Raw genomic sequence first — 26,452 nt, forward strand, 5'->3', positions numbered from 1 at the left:
ACATATTAATGAAACTACTATTTTTGATGACATAGGAGCTAGAGGCTAAAGCTATTGGCTATAAGCAACAAAATCAGTTAAATAGAATTAAATCTAAATGATTATTGTAACAAAATTAAACATACATAATAAAAAATTTTTGAAAAACCCAAAGGACCAAAACCATAAAATAAAAAAATTAAATGACAGGGGTAAATGCAAATATATCAGTTATACTCCATAGAGAAAAATATTTCAAGTGTTCACACACATTTATGAAAGGTGTATCCAGATACAAAGAAGATGTGCTTCAGTCTCTGATCACAATCAAGTAAAACTGTTAGAATTACACGTGGCTTACTGATTTAAAATTATAAGAAATTAGAAGCATAATAAATAGAAATTAGCTAACTAAATTATGGTCTATTGATACAATAAAGTTACACAGTCAATAAAAACTGGTATTTGAAGAATATTTAATGACACTAGAAAATGTTCATGTCCTAATGTACTTATCAGAATGCAAAAATGTATACATGGTATGAATCTAATTACATAAAAACATTATTTGAATAGATAGAAAAAATATTGGAAGAAAATATAACAAAATATATCATTCAGAGGTCTGGCCTATAGCCTATCAATGACTATTTTCATTCACTTATAATAGCAAATATAGTTTAAAATGCAATGTATTAATAAACTGGTGCCATTTTATTTGTTTTAATACACTGTGTTCCTGGGGAAAATGTTTAATGCAAATAACAAGTAATTTAAGCAATCATTCTTCTCTATGTGTCATCTTTTATAGTCCTTCATCTTTTCTTCCAAATTATTTAGTATAAATTTAGAAGCTTAGGGATCTGAGAATAAATTCATCCAGAACTAAAATCTAATTTATCCAGAATAAAAATAAGTACCTTCAGTTATTATTTTGACAGGAGTAAACAAACCGTTAGAAGTTATTAGCATGTTAATAGCCCTATGTATAACAAGTTTCTCAATTCATTGGATGAATAAACTATAGCTCATCAGCAAGGCAGATTACCAGAAATTATACTAGAATTAAAACTTCAATTAATATCTAAAGATAAGACATTTCTTGCTAGAGTTTGTAGTATCAACTTTGACAAATAGTAGGCATACTACTAGATAATTGCCATTCTTTGAGTCTAAGTTTTTCCTAAACCCAAACCTGACTTTATGTCATCATTATTCAAAAGTGTGCTTTAGGTTTACTAGTTACACTATTAACCATAGTGGAAAACAGAAGAAATTAAGTGCTCTCTTTCAAGTTTAGTTAGTGAGCTTTGAGACTGAGATGTAAAATTTGGAGTTGAAGATAACAAAATTGATTTGGACTAGCTTCCAGGAGCTCTAATCATTTTTAACTCTTTGACTCTTAAAAAAATAACTTATTGCCTTATATACTCCCTGAGTTTGCCTACCAACGTTAGGGAACTGTTTTAAAAACATATGTGCTGAATATGTATTGTGTTTTGATTTTTATTCAGTTAAATTAATTTCCAACTTTCCTTTGATATTTTCTTTCATCCATGAGTTATTTTCAAGTATGTATTTAACTTCCAAATGTTTGAAGATTTTCCATAAATCTTTCTGTTATTTGTTTCTACCTTAATTCTACTGTGGTCAGAGAGCAGACTTTGTGTGGTTTGAATCCTATTAGATTTAATGAGACTAGCTTTATGGCACAGAATGTGATCTACCTCTGAAATGTTCTATGTGCACTTGAAAAGAATGTTGTTTATTCTGCTGTTGTTGGATGATGTTCTAGAAATATCAATTAAGTTAATTAAATAGTCTTAAGTCTTTTATATCTTTACTGATTTTCTATTGGCAATTATTGACAAGGGTGTGTTGAAATCTCCAACTTTAATACTAGATTTATCTATTTTTCCTTCCAGTTCTATCAGCTTTTTGCTTCATGTATTTTGAAACTCTGTTATTAGGTACAAATTTAGTAATTATGTACAAATTTAGTTTTGTTATGTCTTTTCAATGGCTTGATTCCTTTATCATTATAAAATAATCTTTGTTATCCCGAGCTATATTCTTTGCTATGAAATCTATTTTGCTTGATGTTAATATAGCTCCATCAGGTTTCTTTTGGCTAGTGTTGGCATAGTATATCTTTTTCCATCATTTTTCTTTTAACTTATTTGTGTCTTTATACTTATAAAGTACAAATGCCCTGATGCCTTATAGCCATCATAGTTGGGTCTTGTCTTATCCAATCTGCCAATTTTTACTGTTTAATTGGTGACTTTGAAAATATATATCAATTTATAAAAATGTTACTTAATGATTTCTTTTAACATTATTTAGGCGAAAATCAAATTTATAAATTGCTATATTTTGTAGGAATGTTTCAGGGCTTTGGGCCAAGCAAAATAAAATTCAAAGAGTAAAATTATAGGTCCAATTTGTTTTTAGGTGAAACAAAAAATTTTTAAATCAGGGAACAAAGAAAATCAGAGAATTGCTTTCTTACCCAAATTATGCCTTATTTATATTCTTTGTAAGATCATTATTTTTTAATTAAGCAATATCTAGTTATATATAATAATGACCATGAATAATTTCTAAATATAATAGTTACCATATGTGTGGGAAACATTTGATGAATATAAAATTCAGTGTATGAATAATGCTCTTGGCTCATCGATTATGTGGTTGAATGTAAGGCAATTCTTATCCTCATTCTTAAAACAATGGATCAAAATGTGGGCGGAAAAAAGGAACAAAAACAGCACTGTCTTGGTAACTAGATGGCATTGTTGAGCTTCCATGAATGGTTAAATCAAATATACTTGGTACATGCATTAAAAATAATGAAACTTGAAGAAGACATTTTGAAGACCCTAACTGTTAAATTTTCATGCCAACCCCCATATAAGTTACCAGACAGATCCAATCTCACTCACAGATGTCAATGTCCTTACAATAGTAGACAAATCCTACCTTGTCTGTCCCTGGCCCAATTCCAAAGCTCTCATCCCCCGCCACCTAACCTCTGACTTTTCTGACCACTTTTTCTTATCTACTTTCCTTCAGTTGCCTTGGCATCCCTTTCTCAAAAAACTCTTCTGCCTCAGGAAGTGGCACTTGCTGTTCCCTCTGCCTGAAACTCTCTTCTACCAAATATTCACCTGTATGGCTATTACCTTACCTCCTTCAGGTCTCTTCAAATACTATCACATCAGAAACATCTTCCCTAATTCTATCAGTTTAACACAATTAATTTATATATCTAGAGCTCTACTTACTATTAACAGGAATTAAGAAAGAAAGGAAAAAAAGAAAGAATCCTTGGTCAAGTCGAGTCAGTGGCTGTATTTTTTCTCCTGGAATTTGGTTAAAATTTTCTTAATGTAAAGACTTCATCATATTGCTTCTCTGAGAGTTTTTCAAAGTAAAACTTCTAAAAAACTTAAATTTTCATTTCCCCATTTTCATGTTTTTAGGCAATTAATCTTAACCAAACAACTTTGGAAGAAACAGATTAAGTAAAGCTCTTTTGAGAAGAGCTTTAATATTATAAACTTATAAAGAAATTCTGATGTTCCTGGCATTTCTCATCTCCATCAGAATGAAAGATGATGCCTAAAGTTGCCTAGACCATGAGAAATCTCTCTCTGACCTCCCCTCTCCCACTGTGGTTCTACTTCTTTTGCATGCCTGGATAAGATTTCTTAACCATTTACATTTCCCCTCCTAAGAAATGGAAATCATATTTTTACTTAGGACCTTGTTTTTAGGGTGTTTTAACTTTTCCTTATTCAAAATTCCCCATGAAGATTCTAACCATTTTGTAGAAAATGAATGCCAGGATTACCAATAGATCTGAGGCTACAGATAAATGGGACGATATTTTCCTGTAGAGTATCTTTTTAGAGACAGTTTTAAGTTAAATAGGAAATTTCTCCACACATCAATTTCTGAACAGAATGTGATGTCACTAAAGCCCTACAGATAAAATAGTAAGCTCTCCCCTTTGCTTTATTATTACCCTTAAAATGAATATACTATTTTTTCTACAGAAAGTTATTATTTTCTTCCTATTTCAACTCTTGGCATAGTAAGCACAGAACTGCCTCCAATAAGGTGGAAAAGAATTTCTGAAAGGTTTGGGGGAATAAAATTTCATTATTTATGATTTTTATTGACCACTTCTGACTTTTCCAAAGAGAGGAATGAGTTGAATTACACGGGCTAAACCTAGACAGAGTTCATGCAGACCTGAACCACTGTGGGAAACAAGATTAGTAGAAATGGCTTTTTGGCATAGTATTTCATTTTTAGTGTGGCAAATTTTTAATGTGGTATTTATACTGTCTACCTTCTTAATGACCAACTAATTTATAACTTATCTTATGAATAGTTCAAGCTCCTATTTAACTCCAGTTCTTCCACATGTGCACTGGGACCTATTCCCTCTTGACTTTCTAAGAACTTGACTCCTAAAATTATTTCCTTTTTTCTTGCATCATAAATTTTTTTTTTCATTTTTATTGGACAGAAATATGGTAAAATATCCCTCATATTAAAAAATAAAATAAAAACACATTCCCTTGGCCCTTCTCCTCACCAGTACCCCCTCTGTGCTACTTTAGAACAGAACTCCCTGAAAGAACTGTCTATACTTGTCATCTCAGCTTCACTCCTTTTTCTTTCTTGAACTTATGTGACTAGGTTTTCATTCTTTAGAACTTCACAAAACAACTTCTCAAGATCACCAATGTTTTCTATGTTGCTAAACATGATTTTTCTCTAATTTCACTTACAGCATTTGATATGGTTGATGACTTTGACCTTTTTAAAACACCTTTTTATCTTGACTTCTTGATCACTACAGCCTTCCCAAGGCTTTATTTTGTATTCCTGACCACTACTTCTTGGTTTTAATCATTGACCACTCTTCTTTTTCTAAACATCTCAATAATGGAATGCACCAGGGCCAAATGCTTGGCCAGTCCTTTAGTTTTAAACACTATGTTGATACGCTGATGGCTGCCCATTTTATATCTCCTACTTCATTCTCTCATCAGTTACTTCTCTGACATTTCCACAAAGATGTCTAAAAGTCATCTAAACATATTCAAATTAGAACTCATAATTTGCAAGATCACCTCCCTCCTCCCTAAGAAATCTGCTCTACTACCAATATCCTTCAACTCAGTAAATCATTCAACCAAGTGCTCAGGTCAAAACCTTGAAATCATTTTTGACACCTCTCTTCCATGCTCCACAGCCAAATCCACAGGTCTAATATCAAAATATTACCATTTCTCTGCCTCCACAGCCACTACCCTATGATGCTCCATAATACCATCATAACCTCACTTGGATTACTGCATTTACCTCTCAATTGGTCAACCTGCTTCCATTCTTCTTCCCTACAGTCTATTCACACACCAAGAGAATAACCTTTTAATCCCCTGCACTCGATCATCTGCTGACTTCCCATGCACCGAGACTAAATTAAAAGTCCTTATCAAGCATACATGGACCCATACTTCATGATACGTGGAAACCCATCCAACTTCATTTCTAATAGCACTCTTCTTACATATGTGCTCTAGCCACCCTTTTTATTCCTTGAATAAGCAAAGCGCATTGTTGTTGCAGAGAGTTTGAACTTGTTGGTCCTTCTGTCAAGATTTGTTTTTCCCTCAGATACATTTCATGGTTTGCTCCTACTTCACTCAAGTCTCTCTTTAAGTATCACCTTCTGAGAGAGGCCTTCTCTGACCACTCATACTAAAGTGTTACCTTCCCCAACCCACATACTTTAGCCCCCTTAATATACATCAATTTTCTTCATAGCATCCTGATATTTATTACAAATTAAGTTCAGCTTAGTTTCAACATTTGACCAAATTCTGTTATTTGCTTTTTACCTTCTGGTAGGCTCAACAAACAGATGCCCACTTTAACAGTGTTCTGACATCTCAGAAATGAATAATTTTAATACTTGTATAAGCACAGATGTTACTACCCTATCTAATAAGTGTAATAATGTTAGTAATGCCAACAAGACATGATATTTAAATTTATTTTAAATATTATACACTATATGCTACTTGAAGTGAAAACTCTATGTACTCTACAGGTTGAAATTCTCTTAGTTTGAAATATAAATATGTATTATTGCAAGACTAAAATTTAAAGAATAATGATTTTAAAAGCTGTTAATTTTATGTTAAAAAATTGAGAACTCATGGTTCAATAAATAGATTGATAATACAACTATTAAGAGAAGATATAATAGATGATAAATAAGGGAAAATGTTGAAAGCATTTTAATCAAAAAATATTAATAAAAATTTAAATAATACAAAGAAAAATATGTTAGACAATATTGAAATCTAGATCTTTATAAAATTATTTGACTTACTGTCATTTGCAACATTAAGTAACACTTAATAACAAAATTCAATAATTTATTTAGTACTATTTAACCATGAGTACTTTAAGAGAGTTATTTGGGAATATTTCTAATTTTGTGAGAACAAAATAACAATGGAATATCAACTTTGCCATATAAAAATTCTCAAGGAGAAAATAAGTAATATCATTTATAAGATTATCCAATATAAATCATCTTTAATTCAGACATAAAAAGATGAGAAAAAATAAAAATATTTTCTTAAATTAATTTTACTGCAAAAAAATAGACTATTCAATAGTCTGCTTCAACATTGTGTATAACAAATAGATATACATGTATAGCCCAAAGTCCTTTTAAAGTGTGATAACATGTAAATTAACAATAAAACCAATCACCGCTTTCCATCTTTGTGAAGGGATTTCCAATTGCATATAGCTAACAAAGTGAATCTGATAGATGATACATTATAGAATGGAAAATCAGCAAGTGTCATGTAATTATCATTGACAATGGATCAAATGTGGTAAAGGTTGTAATTAATTTAGGAATCATAGGCACACAATGTTTTCTTCACAATCTTCCATTGTGTTCAGAAATAACAGCACAGTACTTGACAGGCCAGATTTATTGACTATAGCAGAAAAATTTTTATTATTCTTTTATTATTCTTCTTTACCAAAGACACAACTACATGGTACACAAGATATTTTTGCAACTGTCTTGTTATATATTAATAAACTATGTTCAAATAAGATGTAAGAAAAGCCTTTAAATAGCAAAAAATGTCTTCATAAACCAGGAAAAGCCTTGAAACAATATTTTGCACATAAGGGTACCAATATAGCAGATATTACTAACAACCACTGGGTACTTTCAGGGAAAATTGTTTGCTAGAACCTGCTGATTTTGTAAGAAAAAAAAACTTGTCATAAGAGTTTAAGTATTCTCTGCATGTTTTCTGCTGGAAAGATCTTTTTATTATGCTACTCCAGGAAGCTGCTATAATTGGTATGCATGTGATGAAAGCTATGATGCAGATAGAAATTCAGGAAAGATTTTGTTATCGTGAAAGCCAATTATGTTGCTATATTGTCACATTTCTAGAACCAAGATTTATCTTCTGCAAGCAGTACAAATAGTATGTTTTGTAAGATTGCGTCTATAAAACTGCAGATCATCATAGACCATAGAGTACTGTTTAGTATTTCAAATGTGCAAGATAGTTGGCCATAGGAAGGATTTATCAGCTGTTAGTGCTGAGAAATTACTGTCCCTGTACAAAATTTGACTCTCCAAATTTTGTAATACAACTGCTATAGTAATAGCTATATTTCACTAAATACAGTTTCAGATATATATCCTAAATTCATTCTGTGATGCTGATAATCCAACTTAAAGCTTGGGTGTATATTAATCTTAAATCTCAGGATTTTGGCCAAAATATATTTTCATGCAATTCTAATAGTAACATATTTATTTATCATCTATCTCTTTCACTAAAATGTAGTGATTTCTGTTAAAAGGAATTTCATGTTTTCCCACTACTGTGTATTTGAAGCATTTTAGACAGTGGGCTGGCACATAATAGCTCAATAAATATTCACTGAATGAATAAATTAATGAATATACATATATATTTATTCATATACATATGAATAAAAAATATCCACAAGTTTCTCTTCTAGCTGAGTTTAATATATAAAAATAGAGATGCTGGAGGTTTTAGAGTCACATATATACTTTTTCAATTTTGTTTATACAAGTCTTCCTATGAATAATTTTATTGAGTACTTAACTATGTGTAAAACACTGTACTAAGGACTGTGAGAGTTACTAAGATGAGTTAGGAAAATAATTTCCTCTTCCAGGAATGCAAAGTATGGCAGAACCTTCTAAAACAGAATAAGACACCTCAGAAAATAAATGAACAATTCATAACGTAATTTTAGTAAGATTACTTTTAGCATTTGAGATCTTAAGAGAATATAAAATAAAACAGACTTCAAACAATTAATGCTACTTATTGACTAGATCTCTCTAGACTTTAGAGGTGCCTAATAGTTGATATAAATAGCAAGGTTCTGTCATAAGAAGGAAAGGTGGCAGAATTTGATAGTATAGCAGCTTTCACTCACTAGCTTGAGTTAGGCCAAAAAATTGGTGGAATTCAAGAAGTCACTATAAATCTTAAAACCAAAGAGATGGAACCAAAGCAGAAGCTTAGTCTTAAAAACATGAGCCTTAAGGCTTCCCATTAATACATGGCACTCCAAATTTGATCAGCAGAAGTATAATAGGGAGATATTTAAGAGTCAATTATATTAATACATGTCTAGAATATTGGGTCTGTTCAGTATACCCACGCCTAACTGGCACTGGAGTGCCATGGTGATGAAGTCCTCTCTATATAACTTGGTTTAGATAGAATCAATTCATGAGCCTAGTTGGAATAAAAATTTCAAGTGTAGAATCAAGGGATCCAGCTATGAAAGGTTGAGAATACTAAGACAAAGGAACCAAGACAAATTTTGACAACGTAAGATTTACAAAGTGGGTAGACAACATGCAGGAATTTAGAATGAGCATTATAGAAAAATCAGAATATACTGTTATAAGGGCTATCCTCCAGGCCAAGGGGAAAACAAAGAGTGGAGATCAGAAATCAAAGAAACACTCAGAAGATGTTATTTCTGAAGAAAAGGCAGAAAAATTTGAAGCCAAGAAAATAATTCTAAGCTCCCAATAGGAAATAACCTGTCTAGTTCATTCATTGTTTAATTCCTTTGTTCATGCCTTCATTCAGGAGACAGTATACTAGATCTTGGAAATACAGTAGAATTTTTAATGGGGAAGAAAAAAAGGTCCTTGTTCTAAATGATCTTGTAGAGACCAGGGAGTCAATTCCAGGCTGCCTGCAATTACTTTCTTTGGCTGAGATTCCTTGGGTACCGAAGGGCTCTCTAGCTCTCTCTAAATTACCAGCATTTGGAGGAAAATTTTAAACTTTATGCTAATGAGTAGACAAAGACTCTCTCCATATTGCAGCCAATCTGACTTTCTTCCTTAAGATCCTGCAATGATTACCTTAAATATAATTCCTTAATATAGTATTATGACTTGGCCCTTCCTTCCCTTCAGCCTAATCTTGGAACATCCCTCCTTCTTGCAATCTATGTTATACTTTTAGTTACTTGAAACCACAATGTTTATTCTGGATTCTGGCATTCCTTCAGTCTGATACATTCTTTCCTCTTCTCCTCTCTTGGTTTATTCCCATTAAGTTCTTAGCTTAGGCATCACTTCCCTGACCCCCTCTAGGTTAAGTACTCCTGCTATTGACTCCCATAGTAGTGTACTTTTTCTATCACTCTTACTGTTATTATTTATTCAGTTCTATCTTCTCTGATAAATTGAAAGGCTAGTTCCTAGGGGATAAGATATATGTCTATTTTGTTTACCATTCTACATTTGCCAAGTGCACAACAGAGTTTGGCACCAGGAAAATATTAATCACATTTGCAGATTTTTTTTTTTTTTTTTTTAGAGACAAGGTCTTATGATGTTGCCCAGCCTCAAGCTCAAGCTATTGTCTGGCCTTAGCCTCCTGAATAGTTGGGACTACAGGTACATGCTACTGCACCTGGTTTACATTTATATATTTTTTAAACAAATTTATAGCATTTTTTTAATTGCTAAAATGAATGAGTGCAAGAAATGTAAATTCTGTGAGGTAGGAACTATATCTATTTACTAACCATTGTATCTCTAGTTCTTCACACAGAACATAGCATTAAGTAGCTGCTTACAATATTTTTGACTGAATGAATGAATAAATGAATGCCACCCTTGACCCTAGTCAGTCTTGCCTCATTTGCACAAAACCCCTGTAATGAACTGGGACTGTATCTGACACCTTCAGTAGCTTGCTCTCTTTCCTCATATGCTATGCCCTAAAACGCAAGGCCCTGAAATATTACGCTATGGCTGGATCTAGGCTCAAACTGCTGTGTATTTGTTTGGATTCAGTTTGGTCAGTACGTTTTCTTAAGAAACCAAAAGCTTCTATTTTGACAGATTCTTGTAAATAGTACTTCTAACTCTCCCTGCCCATCCAGGTTCCCATCCCTTTGTTCCCCAACTAGGTAGCTTCACTGTTCTCTAAGCATCACAAGCTGCTCTGAATATGTGTCTATGAAATAGAGAAGGCATAGATGAAAACAAGATACCTATCAGGCCCTTGAATAGATGAAAAGCAAATCCCAAACATTAAAGGTTACCTTACGGAGGTGGACATCTTTATATATTTGTAACTGAAAAAAAATTAAGCCAGGAAAACCAAATAATACCAAAAAAAAAAAAAAATCCCCAAGTGGTGATGAAAGTGAGAAATACTGTATACTCCCTGGTTGGAAGGATGGAAGGTAAGCTACGGTCAAGCCTGAAAGTTATCTCGAGGGTTAGGAGAGTATTTGATCATTACAATTAAGGCTAAATGCCTATAAAGCTTTTAAGAAAATTACATAGTGGAAAAGTGTTCAGTTTTGATGGCCAGTATTCAATATGAATATGAATAACCATGCCAGAAAAATCGCAATAATCCAGATAAAATTGTTTTAAAGGAAATTAATTTCAGTATAACAGTATGTTTATCATTATAAGCACACAGCATAATTAAGTGTTCTTACCCACATAGTGTAATGCAGGCTACTATTTAAAACAAATTAAAAAAAATCCCTACCTTTTATAAAAATAATCTAAACAATACCGAAAAATATATGAAATGGTAAGTTATCATAGCCATGTAATTATAACGCACAAAGAACTTCAGAGCATTCTTATACTTTTCTAAGATCACTGATGATTTGTCCTTCCTTCCTGCCTTCCCTTCCCTGTCCTTCCCTTCCCTTCCTTCTTTCCCTCCTTCCTTTTCTCCATTCTTTCACCATTTGTCGATAATGTCCAGGCATATACACGGCATATAGAAGGATGAGCAAATCAGAGTCCCTGCCTGATTCTTCTCTACCTGCTAATTTTAACCTCACTTTTGGATCTAGTATGTTTTTATCCAATAATCCTCCAGCCCAGAGGATTGGTTATATTAGAAGCAAAACATTCAGATGGGTCCTGATGCCTTCAAAGGAGTCCCATTTTTAGTTTGGTGAAAGAGTAAAAATAGAAGATGAAAAGAAAGAAGAACAAGGGAAGACCCCTGGAGACAGTCACTAACGAGATGAGAGCAGATGGAATCAAGTACATAGGTCTAGGGATGAGCCTTCAACAGCAGAAGGTCAACTTCTTTTATATTCAAACAAAGATGATGAGGATGGCTTTAGACAAATTTGTTTGTACATGGCAGAGAAGGGCAGGAATTTTCAAGTGGTCATATCTCACAGCTTGAAGTCTTCAGGAAGTTAGTGAAGGTTTGAAATGTCATTGTGGAATACAGGAGCAGTGCTTAGGGCCCATCTAATACTGCACACTTTATATCTGTGTGTCACTAGGAGAGCTCAGCAGCCTGTACATGGATAGATACCAATCCAAGTTCAATGGTTTTCAGAAAGGATGAAACCTTTAAAAAAGTGAGTTAGAATACTGAAGATACAAGAAAGAGAATGGTTAAAGTTATGTGCCATGGGCCAAGATCAGGACAGAAAGTTAACAGATTGGGAGAACACTGAGCAGGAAGAGGCTGGAAAGTCTAAGACAGTAAGAAATTGACAGTGAAATGTGGTTGTTGTCAAAAAGTGGTATGTATGCTTTAGAGGTTCAAAGGTGGAGCAGTGATGAGTGATAACAAGGTTAAAGATGTGGGCAAGTACATGAATTACTAACAAAAAACACGGATAAAGATTGCTGCATTGAGAGGAACAGAACAAGTTACTCACGTGATAGAAGTTAATGTGGTAAGTAATGTGAAGGCTGCTTGTGAAACAGGTGCAACAAGCAGAGGAATTATATACTACAATGTAATAATAATAGAAATAAAGTACACAATAAATGTAATGTCCTTGAATCATCCCCAAACTATCCTCCCTCTCCCTGGGCTGTAGAAAAATTGTCTTCCATGAAAACAGTCCCTGGTGTCAAAAAGGTTGAGGACCGCTGCTCTATATTATTCTTTACTCTATTCAGTATTCCTGCATTTACCTGACTGGTTCATTCTAAAAAAAACTTGACCAATTTGACCAAAAGATTTTTTGGAAGCAGCTCCCATAGGGGAATATTTCCTAGAACAAACTAGTCAGTCACATCTATGAATCGGTTTCAGTTACCATCCACATGATCCATCTATATTAAATTATAATTTTTTCTTTAAATTCTCAAAAATGATGAAAAGCCACAGTAAGCAGAAAGAACACACTCTTTTTTTTAAAAAAAGAGTACTGCATAAAAATAACGGATGGCAGAATAAGGAATAAATAGATGGTGCTTTATGCACAAAACCATAATGTAATTCTCACTAGACACTAGTGAAACTGTTATCTCAGTATGCATGTCTATACTACAATAGTCATACAGTCATACAACGCAATTAATAAATAATGCAGACTTACCTGTATTGCAAGGGCACGGGCTACAACACCTCTGAGGTATTGTAAGGGATCTTCTGGGCCTTCCCACTTGCTCTGCCATGTGAGAGGACACTGCAATTTAAAAAGGGTCAAAATTAAATTTATACATATAATGCTACATATAAAAGACTTTTAACAAATTAGTATGATGGGGAAAAAAGTTTGGCATAATTCATATTATGCATATCATGAATTCATTTCATTAAGATATGTCTGTTTTTCCTTGATCTCATTAAAATTGAGTGATAACACAGAGTGAATTTATGTTTCTCTAAAATGAGGATTTGTGTAAAGTAAAAACTCTTGAATGAAATGAAATCAAACTGGTATGTAGAAAGTAGTCAACCACGTTTTCTTGAAAAAATATTTAGTGCATAATGAAATCAAATTAAATTAGAGAAAATCATTTTATAAGTGGCAAAGATTAAAAAACAACCAGTCTTAGTCCCTATATAGAATTTCTTTAAACTATAAATAGAACAGTATAATGGAAACTTTACTCCTAAACCCACATTGAGACATATGCTATAAAGGGAAGAAATAAACAGAGAGTAAGTACTCTAAATTAAAAATAAATAAACTACTGTAAGAATAGCTGTCTTACAAAAGAGATCTTTCTAATATCTGATCTATTAACATTCTCCTTTCATGTATACTTCTTCCTTTTCAAACAAGCAGGAGGGATAAGGAAAGTAAGTTCCCCTCTTGCATTCCATTCCCTTATCTCCCTAGGGAACAACCGGGAGGGCTAAGCTTAGTCTTTATCAGGAGGGATGTGGAAAGTTCCTCTTTGCATCTTATTCCTTTGTCTCCCCCTAGGGGTCTGGCTAAGGCTATGTGCCTAATACACCCCTAGGAAGGAGAGGGGGTGGGTTTTATAGGAGGTTTGGATGGAAGTGGAAGTTTGGGGAGGGTAAATTCTTAAAGCCTAAAGAATTAACACTTACAAATCCTAAATTTTGGTAGCACTTGGTCAGAGAAAGCTTGTTTTTTTCCACACAGCTCACTCACATGTGACAAATTGGCACTGGCTAAGAATTGGAAGCCTCTGTTCTAGCCCAGAGTAGATTCTCAACTACGTAATCAGACAGTATTTGAGGGTATGAGATGAATGTTCTCTCCTTATGACCACACTTCAGAAAAATAATACGTTAAGAAGTTTGCATGATATGTACAAAATATTTGGAAAATCTAGAAAACCCTTAGAAACAAGGTGTATCAGAATATGATGAAACAATTACTGCATCAGTCTCAGTAATTTCTGGGCATCAATCCAACTCATCAATCAGTTGCTTCGGGTAAAACAAAAGAATTTGGGTTCAAGCTCATGAGTTTTTTTTTAATAACTTTGATACCAAATTAGCTGGCTATTAATTGAAACACAGAGTAGATAACAATCTAGGTTAGCCATAGACTTTGTGTGTTTATATACATATGTGTTTAAAAATCTCGCATATAGTCTTCCAAGTCAATTTAAGAGTTTGGAAAATAATCCCTAAATTAAATATAATACATTCATTTTAGCCTCTAAATAGTATTTAAACTTGTATACAATAAACCCAAAATGTAATAAAAATTGTTAACAATATTTTCACCCTCAAAAGCTTCATTGTTTCCATTTATAATCCACCCATTCTACACTTACCACCTAATTTCCAGGCAATTGCTAATCTGTTAACATATATCAGTTTGGATTTTCTGGAATTATATACAATTAAATCATATATTACTTTTTAACCTTCCTTCTTTTCCTATATATAATTATTTTGAGATTTATCTAGTGATGTGCTGGAAACAGATCACAAAGAATAGTGAGAGCTGATTCTTAAAATTTTATGAATTATGCAAGCCAGTTGTTAAATCGCCATTACTGAAAAATAGTTATATGAACTTACAATAAATAAATGTTATTTTAAAACAAAATTAACCAAATATTCTAAATTCATCACTTCACAATTATTTTACAACTTTTATTATTATGTTGTTATGGACTGAATGTATCTCCCCAAAATTCTTATGTAGAGAGTTAATCACCAATGTAATGTATTTGAAGGTAGGGCCTTTGGGAGGTAATTAGGTGATGAGAGGGGTGCCCTCATGAATGGAATTAATGCCCTGATAAGAAAGGCCCAGAGAGCTAGCTTGCTATTTTTTCTACCATATGAGGATAAAAAGATAAGCTGGTTTTCTGCAAGTTGGAAGAGGGCCCCTCACCAGAACCCAACCATGCTGGCGCCTTGATTTTAGACTTCTCAGCCTCCAGAACTATTACAAATAAATGCTGTTTATGTCACCCAGTCTATGATAATTTATTATAGAATCTTCAATTAAGATACTGTGTTTTAGATCATTGATGTCTATCGTACCTGTATGGTACTGTACAATACTAGGTATTTCTTCTTCCCAACTCCACATTCACTAACCTTATACTGGTAACTTGAATCAGTAATGGCAGGAGTATTTACACTATAGAAATGAGCAAATACTATAGAGATCAGGGATTTTTTTTTTTTTTTGGTGAGAGCCAGTTAGCCAGTTATTCAGTTGTTAAATATTTGCCCGACAACACTAGATTCATTCATGTTGTTGCATAAATGAAATAGTCATTCTGTTTATTGCTGAGCAGCATTCCATTATATGGATATGACACAATTTGTTTATCATTTCACCTATTGAATATTTTTGATTATTGAAAATAAAGTTGCTATGAACATTAATAAGCAAATATTTGTAATGGCATATGCTTTCATTTCTCTTGGGTAAATACTCATGAGTGACACAGTGGGCTAACATGCTAAGCATATATATAACATAAAAAAAGCCAAACTATTAGCAGTATGAGAGTTCAAGTTGTTCCTCATTCATACCAATCCTTGCTATAATTAGTCTTTTTAATGTAAGCCATTCAAGTGGGCATGCTGTGCTGTCTTGTCATTTTTAAAAATTTATTTTTTATTGAGATATAATTCTTATCCGATAAAATTTACCCCTTCAAAGTATATAATTGAGTGGTTTTTAGTATATTCACAAGGTTATACAACCTTAACCATTATCTAATTCCAAAATATTTTCATCATCCTCCCAAAATACTCTGTACCCACGCAGTTACTTTTCATTTCCCCAAGAACCAAGGATGTCTTTCTGTTTACTTAAGTCTCCTTTAATTTCTTTCAATAATGTTTTGTAGTTTTCACCGTACAAGTCTTGCCCTTCTTTTGTTAGGTTTATTCCCAACTATTGGGGAATTGTTATCTCAATTTCATTTTGGATACTATGAATCCTATATACTAGCATTCATTGTTATTGTATAGAAATATGACTGATTTTTATCTATTGATATTCTCATTGCAATTTTAATTTTCCTAATAATTAATGATACCAAGAATTTTTTCATGTGCTTTTTTGTCATCCACACATCTTCTTAATGAAGTTTCTATTCAAATCTTTTTTATATTTTTTAAATTGGGATGTTTGTCTTTTCGTTACTGAGTTGTTTCTTTTAATGTATTCTCGATGCAGGTTTCTTTTTTAGGTACATGTCCTGAAAATCTTTTCTCCTATTCTATGGCTTACTTTTCATTTTCCTAATAGTGACTTTTAAAGAGCAGTTTAAAATTTTGATGAAGTCTAATGTATTGTTTCCTTTTATAGTTCATTTTTTGTGTTCTACTTAAGAAATCACTGTCAAAAACAAAATCACTAAAATCTTCTATATATTTTTTGTTTTATTATTTATGTTTATGATCAATTTGGGAATAATTATTGTATATGTTTGGAGATACAGGTGTAGTTAAAGTGTTTTTTTGTTTTGTTTTGTTTTTGGCTTTTGGCTATCCAATTGTTCTAATACTATTTGCTAAAGAGATTTTCCTTTCTCCATTTAATTGTCTTAGCCTATTTGGTTAAAATCAATTGATCTTATATTTGTGGGTATATTTCTGGACTCTCTATTCTTTTGCACTGATCTATATATCTATCTTTATGTTAATACCACAGTGCTTTGATTACAGTATCTTCATAATGTTTTAAAATCACAAAGGGTATGGCCTTCCATTTTACTCTTCTTCTTCAAAATTGTTTAGGCTGTATTAGGCCCTTTGCATTTTTGCACAAAAACATTAGAATAAAATTATCAATCACTACAAAAAATCCTGCAGAGGTTTTGATCAAGACTGTGTTGAATCTATAGGTAAATTTGAAAAGGATTAACATCTTAACAACACTAGGTCTCCTTCCATGAACACAGTACATGTTTCCATTTATTTAGGTCTTAAATTTCACTTATCAATGTTTTATAGTTTTCAGTGTGTATGAAGGTTTTACAAATCTTTTGTCAATTTTATTCCTAGATATGGCACATTTCTGGTATTATTGCAAACGATATTTTAAAACATTTTCAATAGTTTTCTGAATAAAGAACTACAGTTAATTTTTTATGTATTTACCTTATATTGCACACTCTTGCTAAACTTAAACTCCTGCTAGCTCCAAAGTTTTTCTTTTTTGCTAAGAGCACTTAACATAAGATTTACCCTCTTGGCAAAATTTTAAGTATACAATACAGTATTGTTAACTATAGGCTCTATGTTTTACAGCAGATCTCTAGAACTTATTCATCTTGTATACCAAATTTTGTGTTCGTTTTTAGGTTTTGATATGAGGCAATTCTTGTCTCATAGAAAAAGTATGGAAATATTCCTGTCTCTTCTATTTTCTGGAAGAATCTGCAGAGTTGGTATTTTATCTTCCTTAAATATTTGTTAGATTTCATTGTGAATTTTAGGTACTCTCATCGTGGAAAGGTTTTAACAAATTCAACTTCTTTAATAATTATAGGCTGTTTAGGTTATCTGTTTCTCCTTGGTTTTCTTGTCTTTTTTCCTTTTTTTTTTTCGTTATTGTTGAGACAGAGTCTCATTCAGTGTCCCTGGGTAGAGTGCAGTGATGTCACTGTAGCTCATGGCAAGCTCCAATTCCTGGGATATAAGCCATACTTCTGAACAGCCTCCCGGATAGCTGGGACTATAGGCACATGCTAGCAATGCCCGGCTGGGTTTTGTTGTTGTGTGTGTGTGTGTGTGTGTGTGTGTGTGTGTGTGTGTGTGTGTGCAAACGTGTGTGTGTGTGTGTGTGTGTGTGTGTGTGTGTGTGTGTTTTCTTTTCAGTAGAGACAGGGTCTCACTCTTGCTCAGGCTGGTGTTGAACTCCTGAGCTCAAACAATCCTCCCATCCCAGCCTCCCAGAGAGCTAAGAATACAGGTGTGAGCCACTGCACCCAGCCTGTTTCTCCTTGGGTAAGATTTGTTAATGAGTTTCTTTCAAGGAATTTGTACATTTAAGTTATTGAATTTATGGACATAAAGTTGTTAATAATATTTCCTTATCCTTTTAATATCTGTACAAACTGTAGTGATGTCCCCTCTCTTATTCCTGATACTGGTAATTTCTGACTTCTTTTTTTATTTCCTGATCTCTCTTTTGGATTAACTGAGTAAAGGTTAAGTTTGCATCTTATGTATTATACTGATTCATTATTTATACCTCTTTGGAATCTGTTAAATCTATTTTTATCATTGCATTAGGGTTTATAGTATACATCTTTATCTCATCACAGTCTACCTTAAAGAAATAATGATAGAACTTTAGCATAGCATAAAAACCTTGCAATAGTGTACTTCCATTTCTATTTGCTAAGTGAATGAAAAAGGACAAGTAGAAGAATAAGTTCTGGAAGTTAAAATCTGTGCTAAAAGAGAGAAAGTATATTCTATTATCTTAGCATAATGATGAAGAAATTAGGGATACTGAAGGAGAATCCCAAGAGACTAGAGATTCTGAGTATACGCAGGCCCCTTTGTTCTTACGTGAATCAATAAAAACTGATTTACATTTATAAGTAAATATATATGTAATGTTAATTACAAGCAAAGCTATAGATGAGGGAGTGGAGAGAGTTCAATCCCAGTATTTGGTAGGCCTTTTGAGATGAGTATGTAGAGTTTAGTCCATGTAAAGCTAATAACTGTCTCCTATAACAAAGACTGTAATTTAGCGGCTAGATTACATTAACAAAATATTCAATAAGCAATGAACTAGGAAAGAATTCTGACCTAGAAATCACATCGGAATTACAGAATGAACTGTGACACTTTACCAGGATAGTAACTCCTTTCACCTTTAGTTTTCTAATTTAAGTAAACGGGGGATGATGAGAGTAGCAAATTGGATAAGAGCTACAAAAGTTCTTTATAACTGGAAGTTCTCCATAACACAAGCTATTACTTTATTTAAACAGAAAAATGCAAATTATTCAACAATAATTATAATTTATTAAAATAGTTTGTATATGACTTTTCTAAGCACTTATTTTCATGTAAGTAGATAAACAAAAGGGGCCTTTAAGAAAAGATGGGGTCCCCAACCATCTCATAAGAATGAGCATCTTTACTTTTCTGCTAAAGCCTTAAAGATCAATGGTAGAAGTGGTCAAAATGTTGACAAAGTGGAGTGAAGACAGACACAAATGTGTTATGGCAGGTACTGCCCTTTTGATGGGAACTCTGACCACAGAACAGTGTTTCTCAAACCTTAGCATGAGTCAGAACCATCTCAAGGGCTTGATAAAACACAGTTTGCAGGGAAACACACTTAGAGTTTCTGATTCAATAGTCTGGGAGGTGGGAGGAGGTGTGCAAGAAATCATACCTCTACCAAGTTCAGGTAATGCAAATGCTACTGGTCTGCAGACCGTATTTTGAGAACCACTGCTATAAAAAAGGCCATGCTAGAGAAAGGAGTAAAAGGAAAACCTAGTCCAGCAAAGTAGATCTTAACTTTTAGACATTCTGAAATTATATAATAAAGTTCTATATGCATATGTATGGACATACTTTAAGAGATTACATCTCTTTCCATCAATTTTTAAAGGTGATAGTGATCCAAAAGTGGTTAAAAAGCATTTTTGCTATATTTTTGAGGGTCTCCCTGTTTTAAAAAATTAAGAAGCCATTTAGTGTTACCAATTAGAATGTTAGGATAAATTAAAATGTATAGCTAATACATACGCTGGCTTTAAAAGGAGTTCAATTAAAGTAATTTTTTTTTGAGATGGAGTCTCACTCGGTTGCCTAGGCTGGAGTATAGTGGTACAATCATAGCTCACAAACTCCTAGGTTCAAGCTATCTTCCTGCCTCACTTTCCCAAGTAGCTAAAACTAGAGGTGAACGTTACCACCGCAGCTAATTTTTCTTATTTATTTTTTTGTAGAGACAAGGTCTTGCTATGTCACCCAGCCTGGTCTTGAACTCTTAGCCTCAAGCAATACTCCCACCTCGGCCTCCGAAAGTGCTGAGATTACAAGCATGAGCCACCATGTCCAGCCCTAAAACAATTTTTTAATAAAGCAATGCAACTTATTAGTTCCTACTGAAAGGGTAAACTGTCTCAGTGATTATTCAGCAAGAAGGATGAAGCAATTTGGCATTGTATTAATGCCTTTCAGTTTTTTTAGAATTGAAAACTGTATTTTTTAAATTAGGCTTTAAAGCCTATGTCCTAACATTTTATAATATTGTTATTCTTTAACAAACATATTACAAGTATTGTGTTTTTTCACAAAAAAAGTTTCAGTAGATCACCAGAAACTGTCAAGGAAATAAAAGTGGCATAAATTTCTCTAGGAAAATTCGTACTCTAATCAAGTCTGACACAATAAAGAAAATGTCAAGTACTGAATTATTTCTTCAATTACATAAATCATATCACACAATACATAACTTGTCACATTCAAATGTAATAAAAATTAAATTTTCATTCTGAAATAAATGGGATAGTACTGAATTCTCAGTTTTTGTTAAAACTCATTAGAAAGTAAATGTCAGGAAGTATTTTACTGATCTCAATGAAAGTCAACCTAGTCTCATTTGAGTTTCATCAAACATCCTAAATTATTTCCAAAGTTACTACCTGTGCCACAATTTAAACATGGTTTGCAAAACATAGTTTTCATCATTTGATAGAATTTTAACAAATTCATTGTCATGGAAATAATAAAAATATTTCAAAAGTAGTGATATTTTCCAGGCTATATTTCTTAATTCAAAGTATAATATAGGATAGTTAATTTAATTACATATTGAAATTGTCTATATCCTACATAAATATATTTTAATTAAGAAATAAACCATCCGATTCTGTTGCTATGCCATATAAGGAAATAGTTAGCAGGTCTTGGTTCATACAAAAGGAAAAAATATTGCAAAAAATTAAAAATTTATGATCCCTTTCTAAAATATTTTGGTCTTAATCAAGGAAATTATTTCATACAGTTAAGCCGCTTTAGTTCTCTGTTATCTTACAATATGACCTAATGTAAGCTATATTATATTACAATCATAGAAAATGATTTCGAACTAAATTTTCATTTTTTTCAAGTGCTTATGCCAAAGATCACCCAGAGGGTTAACAGCAGAAGCAAAATAAGAAACCATGTTTCTTGTAAATACAATTACCTTTTGTATTTTTTGTTACTATCACATAGAACCTTCTTTAAGTACCCTATTCCAGGCCTTAACTACCCCTTCCTGAGATGAATATATAGAAACCTACATGGTATCCCTACTTCTGCAAGTTCATTTTGCACAATGTTACCAGACAAATGCTCCAAAAGCTGCTGTTTTCATAAAGAAATTGTTCCAAGTACTTTACCCATGATTTAATTTTTACAACAATCCCATGAGGTAGGTCCTATTATCATCCTCATTTTACAAATGAGCAAAGCAAAGGTTAGAGATGTTTGAGTAACCTGCCCAAAGTTACACAGTTACTATGTGATAGAACAGGATTCAAACAGGAAGACATATTCCACAGGCCACAGTCTTAGCCATTTTGCTCTTATGTCTACAAAATAAAATGCTTATTGCTTACAGCATTCAATCCAAACTCCTCTCTTTGGCTTTAAAGACCTCAAAATCGGATCCCACCTTCATCTTATGATACTTCATTATGTACCGGTCCTACCAGACTTACAGTTCTATTCTGTAGGAGTCATGTACTTCTATCATAGTTATTCTCCTTCTCTTCTTAATTCAACAGCAATTAGTCTGTATCATACATTGTCCCTTGTACAGCATACAGTTGGATTTAAAAGAAATACATTCTCAAGAATATTTATCTTTTATCAATTTAAACCATTTACATTTATTATAACAACCAGATTTGCCCAAATTCATATCCTGACTCTGGGTGACTCTGATTAAGTTATTTAATACTTTTTTGCTTTGGGTTCATCACAGTAAAATGGACATAAAATTAGTATCACTCATAGTGCTATTGTGGTGATTAAATGAGTTAATTAATGTAAAACTCTTAGCGAGTTTTTAGAATCCTTTCCCATAGATTACTTAACTGTGCCAAGGATCTTTCATGACTGACTCCAAATTAAAAACAAATTAGGTACAATCTGTAGTACAATACAAAACTATAGTATTTTGATATTCGCAGTTGATTAACATAGATAGATAGTAATCTATATACAAAAGAAAAACTATAAATTTAGTAAGCAATACAAAATTGAGATTCTTTTTCAGGGTCAAGAAAAAAGGAAGACAAGGATGCTAGAGTAGATCTTTTGCATATGTGAAATATCATTGGCTATCTTTTAATATTAGCAAGATGTAAGAAGTTCTAGGAAGGCTATCCTTTTATAATCAAACAGAGAGGCCTTTTAGTCGACTATCAGAGGTTTCCTTATACTGAGTATAAATAGCAGGGGGGAAAAACACCTCTTAATTTCTGTAAAGCCCTAGTGAAATCTTTTCCAGATACCAACTTCTGTAAAGTTTATATTCTCTAACTAGCTAAAGTAAATTTATGTAGGACATCCCATATTTTTTGTTTCTTACCCAATATATCTGAAACACATGGATTTTACTATCATTTAAAATGGTCCAATTATTCAGCAACAGAAATGTTGTTTGTCCCTTCTTCTGCTAAAAGTACCCTGATTTTCCACTGGGTGATCATCCTTCCCTTATTCTCAGCATTTGTGTTATAGATGAAGATGAATCCATCCCCAGCTCCCAGGATAGGCATTTGGCTGAAGCCCTAGTCAGTGAGAGCTTTGCACACCCTACCCACAGAACTAGTATGGGAACAGGCATAACATACAAGCCAAGTGGTTTGAATCAAAGCAAATCCCAAGATTTTTGCTTCAGTTACTAGGAAACAGGTGATTGTTTGTTTGTTTGTTTGTTTCTGTTGGACCTGGAGCTCACAGGATATAAAACTCAGGCTTGTAGGGTCCCATCATGTATACAGGACCTGTCCCAAAGTGAAATCAACAAAGATTGCGTTATAAATGCAATGACTAGATAGCTAGATAGGTAACATAAACTGAGATTCCAATGATAATCAATCAGTTAATTTCTATATGGTTTAAGCCAGTTTGACTTGAATTTTCTGTTACTGTTAACTATAAGGTTACTGACAAATGTATGCATGATGGAAGTGCCACTTATAACAGTGAAATAAAAAACATATGGTTAGTATTGGCTTACCTTTTGGTTCAACAAAGCACTTGCCAATTTTTGTACTTCTGAGCTCAGTAAGGTAGTTCCTCTGATGACTTTGCTGAGAGCAGCAAGAGACTGATGAACACTTTGTACTAAACGAATGGCATTAAATTGTTCAAGAATGATAAATGATAATATTGGAGATCCTTGTTGATCATTAGGAGGAGACACTTTCTGATGAATCAGGTTTGAATTCTAAAAGAAAAATGTGATGTTATAGTTACTGAAATGTAACAGAAATCACTGATATATTAAAACACTTCAAAAGTTTTTAAAACTTTTTGTTCTATTCTGGTTTAAAACTGTTTTGAAATACTCATCTTATAGTCTGCAAATACACAGGAAGAAAATTCTGGAGTTCACCAACATTTGATATGGTGTGTGGGCTGGGAATTGGGAATAATGAAAGGGAGACCACGTTGAGAAACAATAGTCAGTATAGTAAGAAAATAAAGTGGAAAAATGGCACCCTGTAAGCCTATGCAGAGAACAGAACAGTTGCACTACCACTTTACTACAAAAAGAGCAGAAGAGATTATGGTTTTGAAATACAATGTCAATGGGTATTTACCTCAATTTGAAAATTACCTACATATACAATAAAAAAACCAAACTAAAGATCTTTTGCTCAAGATCAGTGAATATTATATCTTAGTATTTATTTCTGTATCTATACTTTAACAGAGGCTCTGATATAAGGAAATTCTGGGGTTTCCTAAATATATATATATATATTTTTGAGACAGGGTCTTGCTCTGTCTCCTGGGGTAGAGTGCAGTGGCATCATCATAGCTCACTGTAACCTCAAACTCCTGGGCTCAAGTGATCCTCCTGCCTCAGCCTCCCAAAGTGCCAGTATTACAGGCATGAGCCACTACCCTTGGCCCAGTTATTTCAATTATAAGAAAAACTCAAGGAATCTCATTTGTTTGTAAACAGCTTATTTTATTAAGAGGGAAAAAATTCACTTTCAATACTATTCTAAAAATGTCAAAGAACTGTCAATAGATAAATTTGGAAAGTCCTGTTCTCTTACCTACTACCCATTATCCTAATTTTCTCTATGTATTCTGCTTACAATACTAGTTTAAGACCTCTTCTCCTTGTTTTATTGATTGTCACATCCATATAGTCTACAACAGCACTGTCTTTTTCATCTATTTAACATAATTTAATAACATGATGACCTACCACAGTTATTGCTATAATATTAAATAAATCACCATTAAATATATTTTATTGGTATAAAATGATTTCTGAAAACAGATTCAGGCTATAAGCTTAAATGTGGGCATTTTTATGGCTATTACAATTATATTTATAATATTAATGCTCTGAAATCATTTTTGAGACACACACATAAATGTACATAAAGGCATACACACTTAGATAAATAATTGGCAGTAAACTAAAAACTAAATCCAGAGGGAAAAAATGTCTAATATTATCAAAAATTAATGAGATCTATTTGAACCAGCCATGCAATAAATAATACTTAACATATCTCCATCGTAAATCAACTAAGTAATAAAACTCTGAAATAAAATTTGGGTTATAAACCTTCTGTGATTCTTTACATTAAAACAGACTTCCTGGAAATTAATAATATGTGGTATTTAAACATGTATCAATCTTATACACAAGATTAGCAAATAATAATTTAGTTTATTTCAAAGTAGATTTTGTGGATTTTAATCCATTCTATTATGTTAATATGACAAATATACACTGTTTGCACTGTCACTTTATAGAATAAGAACACCCAAACTTACATCATTCAAATAAGATTCCTTTATGTACAATCCAAGAAAACAGAAAGCTTAATGTACTAAACTTTTAAAAAGGTTGATTTAGGAGAGTCACTATTAAGAATACTTAAAATCCAACTACCATTCAAGTAAATACTATGGTCTAGAGATATGCAGTAAGTACAAAATACACACTGAATTTTAAATACTATGAAAAAAGGATGTAAAATATATTAATAATGTTTATATTGATCACATGATAAAATGCTAATATTGTCAATCTACTGGGTTCAATAAAATACACACTAAAATTAATTTCACCTGTTTCTTTGTATGTATTTAAGTGTGGCCACTAGGAAATTTAACATTATATACATGGCTTTCATTTGTGCTTCACATTATATTTCTATTGGACAGTGTTCATCCAGAGGCTATTAAATAAAATGCTGTATGTTGAGCATTGAATAAGAATAGAAGAAAAAATGACATAGTAGGGTCTGAAAAAGTATTTCATTAATAAAAGATAGAAGAAAACTGTGGAGAAGGAAATGAAAAAGAACAGTAAGACAAACCAGTATATAAGCTACAATAAATTAATGAGTGGGAAAAATACATAGCAGAAAACAGCAAGGCATATTGTAATATATACTATAACACAATTCATGTCCCACCAAAATTTTAATAAGAACTTAATATAAAATAAAACTGATTCTGAAAATAAATATAGCTGCTGGGCGTGTTGGCTCACAACTGTAATTCTAGCACTTTGGGAGGCCAAGGTGGGAGGATCACTTGAAGCCAGGAGTTCAAGACCAGCCTGAGGAACAAAGCAAGACCCTGTCTCTACCAAAGATAAGAAAAATTAGCCAGGTGTGGTGGTGCATGCCTGTAGTCTCAGCTACTTGGGAAGCTGAGACAGGAGGATTGCTTAAGTCCATTAGCAACATGTTAGATTGTGTGTCTCATAATCTTAAAACAAAAATAAACTCAAATTAAGTAATATTTATGTATAATTCAAATAATGCTAAAAATCACCAAGTGAATGCATTACAACACCTATACTGAATGTCTTTTGATGAAACTATCAAGGGGTGACAGCTATGTATTTAGTCAATTATTAAAAGAAAAGGTTTTTGAGTAAATATAATTGATTCAATCATGTACTTTTG

General features: G+C 32.7%; 1 protein-coding gene across 1 annotated transcript in view; it reads right to left on the minus strand.

Moving 5' to 3' along the window:
* Positions 1–26,452, minus strand: part of DYNC2H1 (dynein cytoplasmic 2 heavy chain 1) — a 279,710-nt gene that overhangs the window by 32,012 nt on the left and 221,246 nt on the right. Inside the window, exons 84-85 of the mRNA XM_045556812.1 lie at positions 23,521–23,730; positions 12,946–13,035 (exon numbers count right to left, since the gene is read on the minus strand). Of these exons, the coding sequence (XP_045412768.1) occupies positions 12,946–13,035; positions 23,521–23,730 (300 nt within the window). The remainder of the gene's footprint in view (positions 1–12,945; positions 13,036–23,520; positions 23,731–26,452) is intronic.

The sequence above is a fragment of the Lemur catta genome, chromosome 7 (genome assembly GCF_020740605.2).
Source record: "Lemur catta isolate mLemCat1 chromosome 7, mLemCat1.pri, whole genome shotgun sequence".
NCBI lineage: Eukaryota > Metazoa > Chordata > Mammalia > Primates > Lemuridae > Lemur > Lemur catta.